Below are 18,251 nucleotides of genomic sequence, written 5' to 3' on the forward strand. Positions count from 1 at the left end.
GCCAGTTCTTTGGGCAATTTCATGTAACTTCTCTATGGTGTTAGTGGCTTCTTTTCTATTATTTGTGAGGATTGCAAGGTCATCTGCAAAAGCTAAATGCTTCACATTGAATCTATTAACTTTTATAATGCCAATTTGGATTCCTTTTACTTTTTTTCCCATGTCCTGATAATTTTTTCAAGAATGATATTAAAGAGTAATGGTGAAAGTCCATCACCCTGTCGCACTCCAGTTTGGATTTCAAATGGTTCAGAGATATCCCCCATAAATTTAACCTTGGATACTGTGTCAGTAAATGTTTGCCGAATGATTGCTCTTGTGTTTCTGTCAATGCTGAATTCTTCCAGCGTGTTGCAGAGCGCTACTCTGTCTATTGAGTCGTGGGCCTTTTTAAAATCTACAAAAGTGACCACTGTGTGTCGGGTGTTTCTCATCTGGAGAATCATTTTCAGATTCCAGATCTGCTCTATGCATGATCGTCCCTTGCGAAAACCAGCCTGGTATTCTCCTATTTGTGGGTCAGCTTGTTCTTCTAATCTATTCATGAGAACTTTTGACAGGATTTTGTATGTGACTGGCATGAATGAGATACCCCTGTAATTATTTGGTTCAGTTTTGTCCCCTTTTTTGTGGAGTGGATGGATGAGTGCGCATTTCCATTCAGAAGGGATCTGTTCTGTTTCCCAAATGTTTAATATGATTTTGTTGATTTTTCTGTTAATCTTTCATCATTTAGTTTCCATAGTTATGCATTAATTCCATCTTCTCCTGGGGCATCAGTAATATAATCTCCTTTACTATTTACAATGATCTCCCAGTGCTGAACTACCTTTTTGAGTATACAACTGTAGAAATCATGGTTTTGAAGTAAAGAACTCATCAAGCCATGTTTGGAGCACTTGCGCATCCTGGAAGGAAGTTCCTTGAAGGTTGTTTGGTAGAGCGCAAAAGGTGAAAGTCAGAGGTGCTAGATTAGGTGAATAATACGGTTGCGGAATGACTTCCCAATCCAACTCCTGAATAGTGCTTTTTGTCACTCTAACAGAATACAGGCAAGCATTATCGTGGAGTAGCATCACTTCACACAGTCTTCCTGGCCATTGTTCTTTGATACCATCTGCAATCGTCTCAGTTGTTGACAAAATGTCAGCAGTGATAGTTACACCTCAGGGAAGCAATTTGTAGTACACCACACTATCACTGTTGCTTTATTTGCATAACCTTATCTTTTGTGGATGTGTGCAGGTCTTTCGCGGGGAATTGCTGCTTTGTTTGGGTTCAACCATTCCTTTGTTTTCCTTAAGTTAGCATAAAGACACCATTTCTCATCACCAGTAATGATACAGGATAGGAGTGGTTGTTGTTGACCACGAGCCAATTGATGGCGAGCAATCAGAGATGCACCCACCACTTTTCGTGATTTTGGCTTAGAGCATGCAGTATACTTACACTCGATTTTTTAACCTTCCCCATTGCATGCAAATTTCACACCATGGTGGAATGATCACAGTCAGTCACATTTGAAATTCCTTGAGTAAACTGATGTAGATCATTGTGGATTAACTTGTTTAAATGATCTTTATCAAACCCAGAAGGTCTTTCTGAACATGGAGAGTCACTAGTAGCAAAATGATCCTCCTTAAAATAAGAAAACCATTTTCTTGTCATGCTCTGTACAGTGGCGTAATCCTGATACACAGCACAATTGTTTCTGCCTCCACTGTTGTCACCCCACTGTTGAATGCAAACAAAAGAATATGTCAGAAATGATCTGATTTCTCTGCTTGACAGTCCATCTGTAGCATCCACAGCTTCACTCACTATCTTCAAATGACAAAATGGTGATTTGTAAACTCAGATAGCTATAGTGAACCACAAATAAAAAATAACAATTGACAAATAAACCCATAGCAACTGGAACACCAACATGTAAAACAAAAATTCTATGAGCTTATGCACCAAGCTAATATATTACGTTGTGGGGCATGCCCTGTCTGTGGCAGGGGGTGACCTTTTCAGTTTCTATTAGATGAAGTCCTAGGCAGTTACTTTTTTTTTTCATTATGCAGTTCTGTTCTCAAAGATACTGCAAAGTGGGAATTGTCTGATAAGTCAAAAATCAGCAACTGTCTCACAATTTAGTTTCATACGTAACACGGTGATACCTTTGAGTGAAATCCACTGGAACACATTATTTAGCAAATGCTTCACAGCTGTTATTTGAATGGAGGACATGATGAATTACACCATGAAGCATGTGTACCCACTCCTCAAATTTTTAAACAGTTCAGGAGACAGCATGTTCTTAGGTGAAGTGAAGAACCTTTCTTTACTGTGCCAAGCACACACAGCTGCAAATGTTGGATTGAAATCTTGCTGCAGGACTTCATAGCGTTTCAGGTCATGAGGAGAAGATGTCTGCAGCATCTTGAAGTGAGTAGTAGTGTGGCAAGTTTCAGTTTTCTGTAAACTATGCCACTGGATATGGTTTTACATGAAATAGCCAAAGAGGATTTGAAGGTGAAATGGAGTTTGGTCTCTCATTTCCCCTAAATTCGTATTTGAACTGAGAGTGGAACGTTCACAAATTTCGCAGCATTTTTGATACGTCATTTTCAATTATAGGTGAATCACTGTTGATCTTTTTTTCTACTTTCACATAGAAGCAGTTGAATGGGTTAAAGCTGCTATGTTAGCAAGGGAGCACACCTGTCCTCATAGTAACTGAAATAGCTTAGCCATGATATGTAAATGGTATTTCATCGGACCTTCAACTGTCCATTGTGCAAAACTCTAGCATATTATCAGTGCATCTGATCTTGGGTGCTTGAGCATGGAATATTCCATCTCTGAGATCATGCAGGCTCATATCATGTACAATATGATAAAGGTGTACCGTGAATGTCTCAAGAGAAAACCATTTCCTATCCAAATTTTCTATGATGTGCAACAGTGTGTTCTTGACAGCAGCCATCATCAACTAATCTGTATTAAAAGAGCTGATAGAGTGGCCACAGTGTAGAAAATCACTCACCAATTCACAGAACCAGTGAGCAGCCATACTGTCCAGAACTGTCACCTTATTTTGATGTACAGGAACGATTGTACAACATTTTTTTCCTGGATCATTGCATGGAACTGAGTGCAGAGATTAGCAACAGTGCCTGAACACTACCTCTGGACTCTCAAAGCATGGCAGAAGTTGGGCAGGGCTGTTGAATCTTGGTTCATTTCGGGGGAACACTGACTGGAGTATGTGTACATTGAAAACTACACGCAGTGATGCATCCCACTTGCCAACAGGAGACTGTTCAGGCAGGTGATGGAGGTTGTCTCATGTAGTGGATATTTATATGTGGTGAAACAGGGCCCCTTATACATCTGACATTGTATCTAGCCAGCTACTGATACAGGAACCTACTATCTGATCATATTTGTGTATTTCTTCAGCACAGCATCTCACAAATAACTTGTAATCTCAGTAAAACAATTTACCACCCTGTCATTCCTGAATTGTGGTTTAAGGAACCCCCAGAGGAAATGATGGTCATCTTACCTCATTTCTGCTGAACTCATTTTGGATATTATTGAGTGAGATGTGGGCTCCTTGGATCTAGCTGTGCCCAATATCAAAGAATTGTTGGTGGTGATGTTCGTAGATTAGGGTGGCTTCCCAACACCCACAGTGTCTCAGGAAGCCCGTGCCACAACACATCATCAGTCACCAGGGCGGGGGGTGCTACATGCTACTAAATAACTGTCTGTAGTTCAGGTCCACAAGAGTTTACTTTATGTGTATTTATCCTGGGGAAATACCATCTGAGGAGCTGCATTGAGAAAATAAGTTTCCCTGGTCCCTCAAAAAAAATATTACTGGAAAACTTTTAACGCAATGGCCACAACAGTTGTAGATCTACTTCTCAACATACACACCTTCGGATATTTCGTCATTTTGTGGGATCAACTTTCGTATCTTTGTGTCATGAGAGTCTGTCACCTGGAGTTTGTTCCATTGTGTGGAAGCTGCCTGTATTACTTCATCATTACAGAAATGTTGATGAAACAAGAATTTATAGGGAGGTAAGAAAAGTTGAAAAATTTTGCCATAGTATGGATGAACAAACAAAATGTGCTGAATCCTTGTGGGAGAGCTATGTTCTGAATCAACTCATCAACTGCGTTGTGTACCTATCCATGCTGTTCTAAACAGACTGTCACGGTGTTCCATAGTGTTTTATTATAAAGGGCCCCGTACATGATCAGACAATTTGCAGAACTTTACTACATGTACCAAATATTTGATGGTGTGTGGTGCTCTTTTGATATGTTCGTCAAACATAGAAGATGTTTAACAGAAATTTTGATTGACAGGAAATTTGACAAGTTTGGTGGTCATTGCTTATGTTGAAGTTTCGCCACATATGTGTAGTGAAAAAGAGTTTTACTATAGTTTATTCCACTGTATTATGAGTTTTTACAACTGTGGAAACAATGATCAAGGATAAAAAAATAGCACTAGCAGTTACCAAAATGATAGAGATGGTCTGTCTTTCCCAGCCATACAAGGGTATTATAAATCATTGAGATGATTTCACAGATTTACTGTAGTTATGTTATTTGACATATTGTCACAGGGCTTTGTACACAAGTAGAACAAAATCAAAAAGCTTTTATTATTATTATTATTATTATTATTATTATTATTATTATTGATAAGAGTGCTTCATATGTGACCCCTACTGATTCTGCAGATATCAAGCTCTTCGCATTTCAGTGTAGCATGTTCCTATCAATCAGTTCAAAAATACTGTTGATGCGAGCTCACAGTTTGGTAGGTTTGTTGGTAGAGGAGGCGTTAACACAGAATTTTTCATGTAACTTCACACAAAAAAATCTGCTGAGGTTAGGGGGGAGAGTGTGGAGGCCTAACATGAATTGCTGATCATCAGCCCCATCATGACAGATCCATCGGTGTCCCAATTTTCTGTTTAAGAATTTGTTAACATCATGGTGGGAGTGGGGTAAAGCACCTCCTGTTGGTAGGCGAGAAGCACACTGTCGGCCTCCAGTTGTTGCATGAACCAATATTCCGTCATGTCCAAATACATGTGTCATGTAACAGTCTTTTTGCAGAAGAAAAAGGTACCATAAGTTTTAAACCATGAGACAGTGTTGCACGATAGCATAGGGATTCCTTGTCCCTCAGATTCACACATTGTGTCTGTTCACTGTGTCATTTATGAGAAATGTTGCTTCATCATTAAAGAGGGGTTTCTCACAAAACTATCTACTTCCATAATTGTTGCAACTGTAACAAAAATTCAGAGTCTGACTTTGACATTGGGAGTTAGGGGTTGTAGTAATTGGAAGCAGTAAAGCTTCAGCTTCAGTCGCTTCCTTAAGATCTGCTAAACAGTCGGTTGTGAGATGTTCAGCTCTCTGCTTGCTCTGTTCGTCGATTTCTATGGGCTACGTGCAAAACTAATGTGCGCATGATGAACCGTTTCTTCACTTTCTGCAGGCTGACCTATTGATTTCCCCTTGCAGAGCATCCTGGTGCTTTAAATGGCACATACCATTGCCGAATGGAATTGGCAGTTGGTGTATCTTCGTCGAACTACATTATGAAGTGTTATTGCACTGTCATGACAGACAGATGTGAATGCCTTTCAAGCCCAACACACACTTTCTTGGTACCTGTTGTCAAAATTTTTGAGTTTTTCTATGTGTTTTGAGTTTTTTGCCAATATGTCAATTAATCTAGCTACAGTGAATTTATGAAATTGCTTCAATCATTTATAATAACCTTGTATATTATGCAGAAAGAGATTGAGAAAAAATTCTGCGCACAGCATACAATTAGAAATAGGATTAAATTAAAAAAAAAATACAGATAAAATAAAGTAAAAATCAAAGTTCTCTGGTTCTTCCACAGGATATGTAGGCTATATGCTCCCACATTATAATATCTTAACAAAATATCATTGGAGGACCAAGTAAATGAGAACAGATTTTCACATGCTTGTGTTTTCTGTTTCAGTGTGAGGGTGAAGTAACTCTAAACAAGATGTTAAATGTTTTGCATTCTATTCGTAGAAAGTTGATGTAGTCATCAGGTTCTGAGTACAATGTAGATTTACTTGTGTATATTTCTCTTTCATTTTATACCATTCCCTGGATGAGTATCTTGTTTTCTTCTTCTTCCTCTTCTTCTTCTTCATCTTCATCTTCATCTTTCCCTTCTTTCAAGAGACTGCCATAGTCAATGTTAGAAATGTTATATTTGCATTTGTAGTGATTCCCAATTGTTTCAGAATACAACATGAATGAACAGCACCTGCTTCAGAAGTGAAATTAAGTTGGCAAACTTGTGAGATTGTGTACGGGCTTGGTTGACACATCCATGGTTCTATGAGAGCAAATTTGACAAATAAGTTTGATTGTTTATGGGAACTCTGACATTAAATGTTCTGTGTTTCACTTCTGTGCAAGTCATTGGTGAATGAAATGTATTTTCTGTCTCCGATAACTAACATCAGTTTTAATGCTAACACAGTCAGCATGAAGGACCACCAACCAACACTTCAGTGCATCAACTTCACCTAAATTCCTAAGATAAATCAAATAGTTGTCCATTCATCATTTGTGCAAATACTATGCAATAATTTGTTGTCGTCATTTTGATACAACTGCACAAATGATAGTGCTATTTCTACACAATGGGCTTTGTGTTTACACATTAAGGTCTTTGCCTCCCATTTAGCTCACAATTTCCTGAACAACAGATGCTTCATTACTACTGACCCAAGGATGTGTTCAGTATAAAAGTGATAATTGCTCTGTAGAAAAGTGGAATGTAATTCAGGTGTGTAAGTTGTCATAGAAATACTGTATAATTAAAAATAATGAGTTGTGCCTGTTGGCTGGTGCAGCGTATGGATCTGGAGTGAGGCAGATGGTGAAAGGTAGTGGTAACTGTGAGTTTACTGCAAATATCTACTTTGGAAACAGTTCTTGCCAACTTCCACCAAAGGAAAATGTACCAAGGAGTCAATAGGAACAACAAAAATTGCAATATGCAGCAAAAAAATTTCTAAACCAGAATTACATGTTAATTTTTCCGTGCTTCTTTGTCATGCAGTGAAAATAATATGAGGATGTTTTGTATTCTTTTAGGAAGTGAACCACAAAATGTGATATGTATAATGAGATGATTAACAAAAATGAGAAAAGGCAACCACTCAATTAGTCAGTTGATGGACAGTGCATAGAAAATAGCACAGAGATGTGCAAATAACACTAGCATACTAGAGAAGGAAAAACTCTACACAACTACAGAATGAAGTAAGAAAAAAAAGAAAAGCTGTTTGTAACATATGAGGGGTAGTTGCAAAATTTTAAGTACCACCTCGCAAAACCAAAGTTACTTAATGAATTTTTTGCCACTGGTCTTGCTGCAGTGGTTTGTACCATTTCCTGTCAGATCACCGAAGTTAAGCGTTGTCAGGCTTGGCTAGCACTTGGATTACATAACTGTGGGAAGCACAAATAGAAAGACATCTTTATTAGTGCAACTAGCTATACCTATGACTTGATGACACCAGAAAAGCAAGACAAAGCGGTAAATTACAAAGCCAGACGCAGTCAGATAGAATGACAAATTTCATGGCTATTTGGGGAAACAAATTAAAGACCTGCAAATGAAAATTACTGTACAGGATGACGAGTTCACCCTTACGAACAGCCAGCCTCGGCAGCAGCCAGTGGAACAGTGGCACATAATGTGATCACTAGCTCCTGAATGAAGAGACAAGTGTTGAAGTTTCTATCAGAAAAGCCTGAGGTTTGGTTTGCCATGTTGGATCTAGCATTCATGCTGAACAACATGACAGAAGATTACACTAAGTGCATGGTGATTGTCAATAGCCTGCATGCACGAACGGTAGAGACAGTGTTAGATGTTATATTTAAATGCCCACATGAGACTGGTACTTTAAACTTGAGAGACACAGTAATAAAATGAAACTTCCTGGCAGATTAAAGCTGTGTGGCAGACCTATACTCAAACTCAGGAGCTCGAGTCTCGGCCCGCCACACCGTTTTAATCTGCCGGGAAGTTTCATATCAGTGCACACTCCGCTGCAGAGTGAAAATCTCACTCTGGAAACATCCCCCAGGCTGTGGCTAAGCCATGTCTCCGCAATATCCTCTTTCAGGAGTGCTAGTTCTGCAAGGTTCGCAGGAGAGCTTCTGTAAGTTTGGAAAGTAGGAGATGAGATACTGGCAAAAGTAAAGCTGTGAGGGTGGGGTGTGAGTCATGCTTGGGTAGCTTAGATTGTAGAGCACTTCCCCACAAAAGACAAAGGTCCTGAGTTTGAGTCTCGGTCCACCACACAGTTTTAATCTGCCAGGAAGTTTCATATCAGCACACACTCCGCTGCAGAGTGAAAATCTCATACAGTAATAGTGTCTATGCAAATCCATAGACCAGCAAATGCAGCAGGTCATGCACCCAGAACATATTGGCAGTAGGACACCTTCTGAGTTTTGGCGGCATCTCTTGAAATATTGTAGAGGAGACACACTAAGACATGTTTGACTCACACAGCTGCCACTGTTGGTAAAAGCGGTGATTGTCACATGTACCTCTGATAACATCAAATATGTGTTGTCAATGCAGACAAAAGAGATGCAGTAGTGGGACAAGTAAGCAGAGCAACAGTAACACAAGATGTGGACGGCGACAGCGCTGTGGAAGCTGCAGCCTATAAGGCAAGTGCCGAGAGTTAATGTTAACGCGCAACTCCGTGATCTGAAGCTACAGACTGACATAATGCATAAGTAGCTGTCTATACTAGTGGCATATCTGTCCTGGATGACAGAGGCAGGCACAGGTGGGATGAGATGAACTTATATGTTGGTACCACAAACAGTTAGGTTCGAGAGCTACTAGCTTCACTTCACGTTGCTCATTCCCGAATGAGCTCAGTGCAGTGCAGTAAACGTAGCAGGCTGTATGTTTTCTGAAAGTCACCAAGATACAGATGAGGTGATAATCACTACAACCATAGTAACTGAGTGTGAAATTGTAGGAAACAAACAAGGTTCTGCACCCATGGTTGGACCAATTACGTGAGAGAGTTTAGCCAGGACAACAGAGAGGAAACTGTCCATCTTTTGATTTGCAGCTCCTTGTATTGGCCATGTTTGCAGTTAAAATTGTTGGATGTGAGGTCCGCCAGTTATGCAAAACACCATTTTTCTCAGTACCCAGTGCCAAAACATGTTTGGGTACTGAGAAAAATGGTTTTTTGCACGACTGGCAGACCACACATCCAGCAAGAGAGAAAACTGTTTGCCTACTCACATTATCTGGGCACCTTTACGTAAAAGACCAATAAACAAACCGACATTACCTAGTCTATATGGCTTAGATGTCGGTGTGTTGCCACATAAATGGACTTAAGAGGAAATAATGGGTGCAGCACTTCGTCTAATGACCACCAGCAATTCACTGATTAAGACGTATGGTGAACAATAAGTAACAATACATATCGGGTTCAGTGAGAGATTCAAATGAAAGTTCGTACTAGCAGAAGTGCCAAAGTCAATACTGGGAGCAGACTTTATCCACCACCATGGGCTACAGCTACAGCTGAGCACAGCACAAATTAGACAGTAGAGTTAGGTAACTATGGGTGCTGTAGCAGAGTTTCGAGCAATGTTGTTGCTTACTTAATAATGCAGTTTCACCAGAATTGGGCCTTAAGGTGCTTCACAACACAGTGCATAACATTAAAACCACAGCACGTAAACTGGTTTTTCAAAGGCTGAGAAGACTGGCCCCAACTGGCTTGCAGAAGCAAAAGCAGAGTTTGACAGCATGTTAGAAGTGGGCATCATATGGAGATCAGATAGCCTGTAGGTGTTGCCCTTGCACCTGGTCCAAATGGTCCAAAAGGATTCAGGCACTTGGAGACCCTACAGGGATTATCATGCACTAAATGCAATGACATTCCCTGACTACTACCCTGTTCCCATTCTACAGTATTTTACAAACGTGTTGGACAGAACCCCAGTTTTCAGTGTGGTAGACCAGCCTACAGCCAGCTCCTAGTGGCTGAAGCAGACATTTGCAAGACTGCCTTCATAACCTGATTCAGCCTCTGAGTTTCTCCTCATGCCATTTGAGCTTAAAAGTGCAGTGCAACCTTGCCAGAGGTTCATTGGTGTTCTGAGGAGACTAGAGTTCTGCTTCAGATACCTGGAATGCTGTATTGATATTTTCACAAATGGCTGAAGTACATGAAGACCAACTGAAGATGGCGTTCGAGGTAATCAGGAAGTATGGGCTAATAATAAACAACACTAAGTATGCCCTCCAGCAGAAACAAGTCACAATCTTAGGGTGTGAAGTATCGGTGTTGGGTATCTGTCCTCAAAGAAAATGTATAAGCCATTAAAAACATCCCACTACTGGCAAACAGTCCCTGCCATCGATGCCTGTCATGCAACAGACCTTTGAGAAGGCAAGACACAATTTACAAGAAGCAATCCTTTTGGCACACACTGCTCGTAATGTGACATTGACAGTTGTAGTGGATGCCAGGCAGTTTGTAACTGGTATGGCCCTGCATCAAAAAGTTGAGCATAGTTGAAAACCTTTAGGACTTTTCCTCAAAAAAGCACAAGCTAAGTAGAGTGTGTATGACAGGGGGCTGCTGGCCATTTATGGGGCATTCCAATACTTTCATCCTTATGTCAAAGGTTGGCCTTTTACAGTTTGTACCGATCATAAGTCATTTACCTACACATTATGGGGGAGGAAAGAAGCTTGTTCTCCACAGCAATTCCACCAGCTGGAATTCAGTGGGCAATTTACCACCTATATCAAGCTCATAAAATGGATGCACAGTATCACGGCAGATTTGTTCTCAAGGGTCGGTGCATTTTAGACACCAGTAGATTACGATCAGCTAAGAACAGAGCAAGCCATGGTTGGACAGCTAGAGCAATTATTGCAGGACAACTCGATGTCCCTTAAACTCCAGCAAGTGTGGATATTATGCAAGGAGGGACTCATTCGGTGTGACTCACAGCCTTACTCATACCAACTCTAACACAACCATCAAATTGTTGATGGCATGTAACAATACTATGAAAAGGAATGTTGCTACTCACTATATAGTGGAGATGCTGAGTCACAGATAGGCACTACCAAAAGACACTCACAATTAAAGCTTTAGGCTGTTAAGGCCTTCATCAACAAGTCATGCACACGTGACTGCAGTCTCAGGCAACTGTACCCACTGGTCATCTATTTTTGACAAAGGGCCTTATGGGCCAAAAGTGTTATTTGTAACAGTCTTTTTGTTGTGCCTGTCTGTGGCTCAGCATCTCCGCTATATAATGAGTAGCAACTTTCCTTTTCATAATATTGTTACATTCCATCCTGGATTTTCCATTGTTTGAATTCTTGGTGGAGTAATTTTTGTGACCTGGTATAAAGAAAAATTTGTGGAAAGTGGTGAGCAAGTGCCGACCCCTTCAAAAGTGTAATCTTATAGTGCATTTAAAATTAGTTGCAACTTTTGACGTTTAGCTGACCGGAGGGGGATGTGACACCATTGTCCAGGTGACACCAATGGCAAGCTGGCTTTCCCCACCAGGACACCAGCACTTTGGCTGGTAAAGTGCCCCTTTTGCGACACCATGAGTAAACAGTACCATGTGGTGTCAAGCATTAGATGCATCAATGTTTGTCAGCTCTTGTAGTAAAGTCATATTTTCTGGTGTCGAAGTGTTCTGTAGTCATCAGGTATTGTGAATAAGTGTTTTGTGTTGGTGTTGCATTAATGACAACAGTGCAGTACTTTTGAATACAAGATTTGCAATAAAAGTGTCATCCAAGAACACATTCACCAGGTGGGAAGATAATGTTCTGCTGCAAAACATACCTCAGAATTCGATAATAGTAATGGACAAAACGCCATAGCACTCTGTTGTGATGCATAAAGCTCCAACAACGCAGTGGCCAAAAGAGGATATTTTTCTCTGAGTACAAAGAAATGTTCCATGAGATAAAGTTTAACCTAGCATGTACAAGGTGATATTAATGAAACTTTAAGTGTTGTATAAGCCAAAACTTCATGATACCATGTCGACGAACTGGCTAATGGTAAAGTGCATAGTTTAATCAGGCTTCATCCATATCATGCTCATTTAAATCTGACAGAATATATTGGCCTAGGTGAAAAGTATCATGGCAAAAAACAGGGAGAAGTTTATACTCACTGAGACTGAAATGCTGATAAAAGAAGCCACTGCAAATGTTGCATGACGGGACTGGGCTTGAGTTGTCAGCCATAATATGAAAAAGGTAGTTGAGGAGACATTGATTCATGAAGGACTGTGATGAGTTTTGAGTAATACGTAACTTCACCTGTTGCCATGTTAAAATCGGCTTCTGTTGTTAAAACATAGTATAGTTTAGAAATATTCATCTCACTAACATTGTAATGCAGTCGAAAATTGTGACAGAATCCTGAAATAGTGTATTATTAAACTAACAACTTAGTGCAAGTCAGGTCAGTAGTTTATGAAACAGCAAATTCTCAGTACACAAATAAACATGTAACTTCTTAGCTTATATTGTTACAAAGCCCACAGCAGTTCTTGTTTCACCGTGGTCCTCAATAATTACGTTATTTCATTGAAAAAATCTGTAGTCACTTGAATATTGCTGTAAGGAAATTCCACTTATTAATCATATGGCAGAACAGTCTCATAATCATTTTCATTTGCCAAAATCTTGTTTCGATATCTCAAAACATTTACGATACAAGAAATTTATGAATATTTCATTCTAGTTTTTAGTGACCCACGAGTTCATATCAGATTGCTTTATGTACATTCCATTTTCTCAAGATTGGAAACAGACAGTGTTATCCTGACAAGTTTAAAGAGTAATTCAATATATTATGTACATTTAATACACAGCAACAGGTAACCTAACGCACATCATACACAAATTCATAGGGAACCTATTTTTCACTGCAAACTAAGAATTTCTTGCAGTAATTTACCTGCTACTGAAATATCACAATAACTATGACTATTAACAAAATGATAGGTGGTTTTGTCATGAAGCTGACAACTTCAACTATAGGATGTGAGAGAATGAGAGTTTATTACCAAATAGTTTCTATAAAATCATTTCAGAAAGATTGCAGATCGGCCAGTTTGTTGTTCACGCAGTCAAGTGACCCTGCCATGTTACGCAGCGACTAGGACTGGCATTGTACTGTGGACGTCTGCTCACGCATGCTACACACACTGACAACTATGCTTCCCTCCACTTGCTCTGCAACTTATTGTAAACACACTATAGCAGAAATATTCACAAGACTGTAGGAGACTTCCCAGAAGCAACAAATCAACTTTTCCATGTGCACAGACCTCAAAGGCCCACTGTCACCATCTGAGGAGTACTGTTATTCATTTGCAGCAATAGACAGGTATACTTGTTGATCGGAGGCATTACCTGTCAGAGTCATTTCAGCAGAGACTAAACGGAGGGCCTTCGTAAGCGTGACCACTATGGTCGCAGATTCGAATCCTGCCTCGGGCATGGATGTGAGTGATGTCCTTAGGTTAGTTGGGTTTAAGTAGTTCTAAGTTCTAGGGGACTGATGACCTGAGATGTTAAGTCCCATAGTGCTCAGAGCCATTTTTGAGGGCCTTCGTAAACACATAGGTGTCTTGATTTGGATGTCCATATCACATCACCACCGATCGAGGGCAACAGTTTGAATCGACCCTATTCGTAGAGCTGTTTACATTATGTGGATTCCAACATCACTACAGGATCAGCCACCATCTAGCAAAAAATGGGATGGTGGAGAAATGGCACAGGATGTTAAAAACTGCATTTATGTACCACAATAACTCAAAGATGATAGCCTTGCCACTAGTTTTTTTGGGGCTGCAGAAAGCCTTTAAGCCTGACATGGGGGCCTTCACCACTCGAATGGTTGGTGGGGAAACTTTGTGCCTACTGATGGATTTTTATGTAGCACAACTGACCGATACGTCATCAGAGCCACTGTATGTGCTGCAGTAGATTAAGAGGCTAATAACTACACTGCTCCCTTCCAAAGCCTCATGACATGGTAAATGAAAAGTGTTCATACACAAGGAAATCACAATGTGCTCGCATGTCATGTTAAGAATGGATATGGTACGCATGCTGTTGCAGCACCTTATTTAGGGTCTTTCCAGATGCTGAAGCATATCAAACATACATTATAGACAGCATACAATGATAAGCTGCTGACAGTGTTGTGGAAGAGCAACAAACACCAGCGACTTTCACAAAGACAGATCAGCGTGTTCTTCACAAATATCAACACATACCAGGAACTCCAATCTGCCAGGAGGGGGAGGTCTGTGAGAAAAGCACCTGCTATAGATGACGAATACAGACATATTTATATTATTCTTTGATCAAGCAGCTGAGTTGTAATGACGCTATTCTTTGGTAGAGTTAGTGTTGACAATTTTTGTTGTTGATCAGTTTTCAAGTTGTTGAATGGAATTTTGGAGAGAAATAAATAGGTACAGTGCTTACTGTAGTCTTTTCGTGCAGTGCAGATTGTGCAACAGGCAAAATATCTATACAACTATTTTCTGAAAGTGATAATTAAAACTTTATGAATACACCTCCTACTTATTCCACTTTGTTAGTGGTCTGTGCCATCTTGTTTTTCTCCTCTACTGGTGTGTTACAATACTGTGGCAAAAGGTTTCTGTGTGCCAGTGCTGCAGACATCTGCTTGCAAGTGAACAGAAAATTAATTGTGTAACTTTATTTCTCTTCCTGTCTGAACTATTTATTTTCCATGATTCATTTCCATACAAGGCTACACTCGTGACAATTGACTTTAGAAAAGATTTCGTAAAACAAATATATATTACATGCTAACAAATTTCTCTTTTTCAGCGGTATTTTTCTTGCTATTGCTTTTAGTGCCACATTTTCTAATCTCATTCCTCCATGATTGCCTGATATAATTTGATAACATCTCATTACCCTTATTTACTGTTGTTGATGTTCACCTTATAACTTATTGCCAGAACACTATGCATTCCACTCAGCTGATCTTCCAAACCCTTTGCTGTCTGTTATGGAATTACAGTGACCTCGACAAACCACAAAATTGTTATTTCTTCCTTTTCCAAATTTCTCCTTGATTTCCTTAACTGCTTGTTCAGTGTACAGATTGAAAAACATGGGAGATAGGCCACTACTATGTCTCCCTCCTAGCTCAACTAATGCTTACCTTTCATGTCCAGTGCCTGTTATAACTGCAGTCTTGCTTCTGTACTAGTTGTAGATAACCTTCCATTCCCTGTATATTTTCATGTTACCTTCAAGATTTCAAAGAATGTATTCTAGTTAGCATTCTGAAAATTTTCTCTGAATTTACAAATGGTATAAATGTAGTTTAACTTCGCATGATCCTACCTTTCTCCAGAACTCAAACTGATCTTCCATAATGTCAACTTGTACCAGTTTCTTCAGTTCTTCTGTAAATAATTTGTCAGTATTTTGCAGCCATGACCTATTAACTGATGATTTAATAATAGTTACTTCTGTTTTAATTAGGAATAATTACATTCTTTTTGAAATCAGAGTGAGGGTGTTTCGCCTGCCTCATATATTTTGCACACTAGTTGGGATAGTTTTGACATGGCTGGCTCTCTCACAGATCTAATTAATGATAAGGGAATTTCACCTGATCCAAAGGCTTTCTTTGAATTAAGGTTATTCAGTACTATGTCAAATTCTTTTCACAGTATCATATCTCCCAGCTCGTCCTCATCTACTTTCCCTTCCCTTTCTGTAATATTGTCCTCAAGTCCGTTTCTATTGTATAGACCCTCTATATATGTCTTCCACATTGCAGCCTTCTTGGCCTGCCATCTGAGCTCTTAATATTCATACAGGTGACTATCTTTTCTCCAAAGTTCTATTTAATTTTCCTGTAGGCAACATATCTCTTTTACATAGTCAAGGTTGCTTCTACAGATTAAAACATATTTGAAATAAATTTTACTATATTATGGATGTACATTTACTGACATAGTCTGTGTAGACTGACAGAATTAATGTTAAAAAGGTTAACTTGAAAAATTGAAGTGTGAAGTATATTCAAGATCTTCATCTAGGATATTTTGACTGACTAATATGCATTACTTGCGTACTAATGACACCTGGTCTGTAGGCAGAGCAGAGATGACAATGAAATTTCATTGCTGTTATGTTCAGTCACAAATCTAACTGGCAGTCGTTAAAAGAATTACAGTTGACAATACCACCCGTTACGAAGACAGTTTAGTGAGTGACGGGAAGTATCATCTATAAGGTATCATATACATGTTGAAAATCTCTGACCCATGAGCGTTTGCCTTTTATAGGGGAGGCGCTGTCTCTTTTGGCAGTGTGAGAAAGTTACTTTCTGATAACTCTGGTATGTTTCAAGGGTAGTTGGAATTTAAAAAGTGACACACGGTATATGAGGAATTAATTATTGAAAATAGTGTGCTTCTGGGCGCTTTGCCAAGTTTGTGCTGAAAATTGAATCAACAACTTGGCAAAACATCCAGAAGCATCCTGTTAATTAGTCGGCAGGTAGTGCTGTACTAACTGAAGAAGTCTTGCAACTTCAACCTGGGGAACTTGTTCTGTCTAACAGCTAAAAAAACATGAAACAGTCACATCTACAGTGTCTCAAAACTGCCGTGTCTGGACTAAGGACTCATTAACTAAAAGATGTTGCTACTTTTCGAACTCTTAGTAAAGTTATTTTCTGTTTGCTTGTCTACAGTCCAGGAGGAAAATGTTATTTCTTAGCAAAGTGTTCACATGTTGTTCTACAATAGAAAGATGGGGCAAATTGAAGTTAATATGAAATTTTGCAAGTCATGCTTGTGGTAACAGCACTTCCAGTAAAAGTTAGAGAGCCTGGTACAAGAATCTGGCACAGTTTCTGTCTCCTACAGAGGTTAAGTCAGTTAACTCTGCATGAGAGGTACACCGTGTTTTGAAAAAGCAAGTAAGTGCCTCGGTCCAGAAATTTACTATTAGGAAATATCTGATTTTGTAATTTTCTCTGATGACATTAAGTAATACGGTTTGATCCCTTAACATTTCATGTGACTGTACAGTTCATTTTCCAGTGCATGCATTGCTGAATTTGCAGCAATTTAAAAAAAGACAGATCTGGGTACAACTATGTAAATATTCCTCAGTCACTTCTTGCAGTAATCAATGTCCTTTTCATATTTCAGGTGGCAGTGAATATAGCAAAAGACACTGGCTCAACAGGTCTTGTTTATGTTAGTACCAATCCCAAGTTTTCACTTAAGCAAGTGGAAAGTTTCTTCAACTTCACCATCCCATGTGGAGTATGATAATGAGGAAGACTGCTATAATCTGGTGTAAGATTTTGTTTTACGTATCTACATGGGATTTTAACAACTGCACAATCTCTCATTTTGTTACACATGAGCTGTCACAGAGAAATTTTGATGACTTTGTATTGTTCGAACTGATGTTCATGATATATTTATACATTTTTTATGACTGTACTTATTTAACAATGCCAAAATATTTACATTGTAGTCATTTGATGCTAGTCATTAATGTAAGAAAAAAGAAGCACATTTACACTTTTTTAAGTTTTTGTTATTTAAATTTTGCTGGTAACCAATCACAAAGGCTGTCTGTGTTGTAAATATTTATACAAGTAATAACAAACAATTTTTGAAATTATCTATTTTTACACTGCTGCTCTTCAGTACAATGTTATAGTCACTGATCTCTCTTAATGTATTATATAATTAAACAGTTTATTTTATATCGAAAGTTTTATTTAATTTTTGCTATGTTGTATTGGGCATTGTCTTTCCTTTGATGACTTCCATATCATAAATACTCTCTTCGAATGTCATGTGGTGCCATAATTGTAAAGATAACATATTCTTGGGACTATTTAAAATTAGAGCAGTTGGAGCAAACTTACTCGGATCTCCGTTTTCCATTCCTTTGTTTAGCCCATTGCTTGTTGTAGTGAAGCAATCTTTTCAATAGGGTTTCTGTGATTTTCAAAAAGCCAGTTTGTTTGTGTCAATTTCTTCGAATTGAGAAGACTTGCTTCTGATTCATCCTGAAGTATGACATTTGAGTA

At 39.0% G+C, this 18,251-nt stretch overlaps 1 protein-coding gene across 1 annotated transcript in view; it reads left to right on the plus strand.

Annotated features, from left to right (window-relative positions):
• The window catches only part of LOC126190716 (protein XRP2-like), a 42,660-nt gene extending 24,779 nt beyond the window's left edge, over window positions 1-17,881 (plus strand). The window contains exon 7 of the mRNA XM_049931189.1: window positions 17,353-17,881. Coding sequence (XP_049787146.1) covers window positions 17,353-17,475 — 123 coding nt within the window. The 3' untranslated portion in view covers window positions 17,476-17,881. The remainder of the gene's footprint in view (window positions 1-17,352) is intronic.
• The last annotated feature ends 370 nt before the right edge of the window (window positions 17,882-18,251 follow it).

This window comes from Schistocerca cancellata, chromosome 6 (assembly GCF_023864275.1).
Source record: "Schistocerca cancellata isolate TAMUIC-IGC-003103 chromosome 6, iqSchCanc2.1, whole genome shotgun sequence".
NCBI classification, from domain to species: Eukaryota; Metazoa; Arthropoda; class Insecta; order Orthoptera; family Acrididae; genus Schistocerca; species Schistocerca cancellata.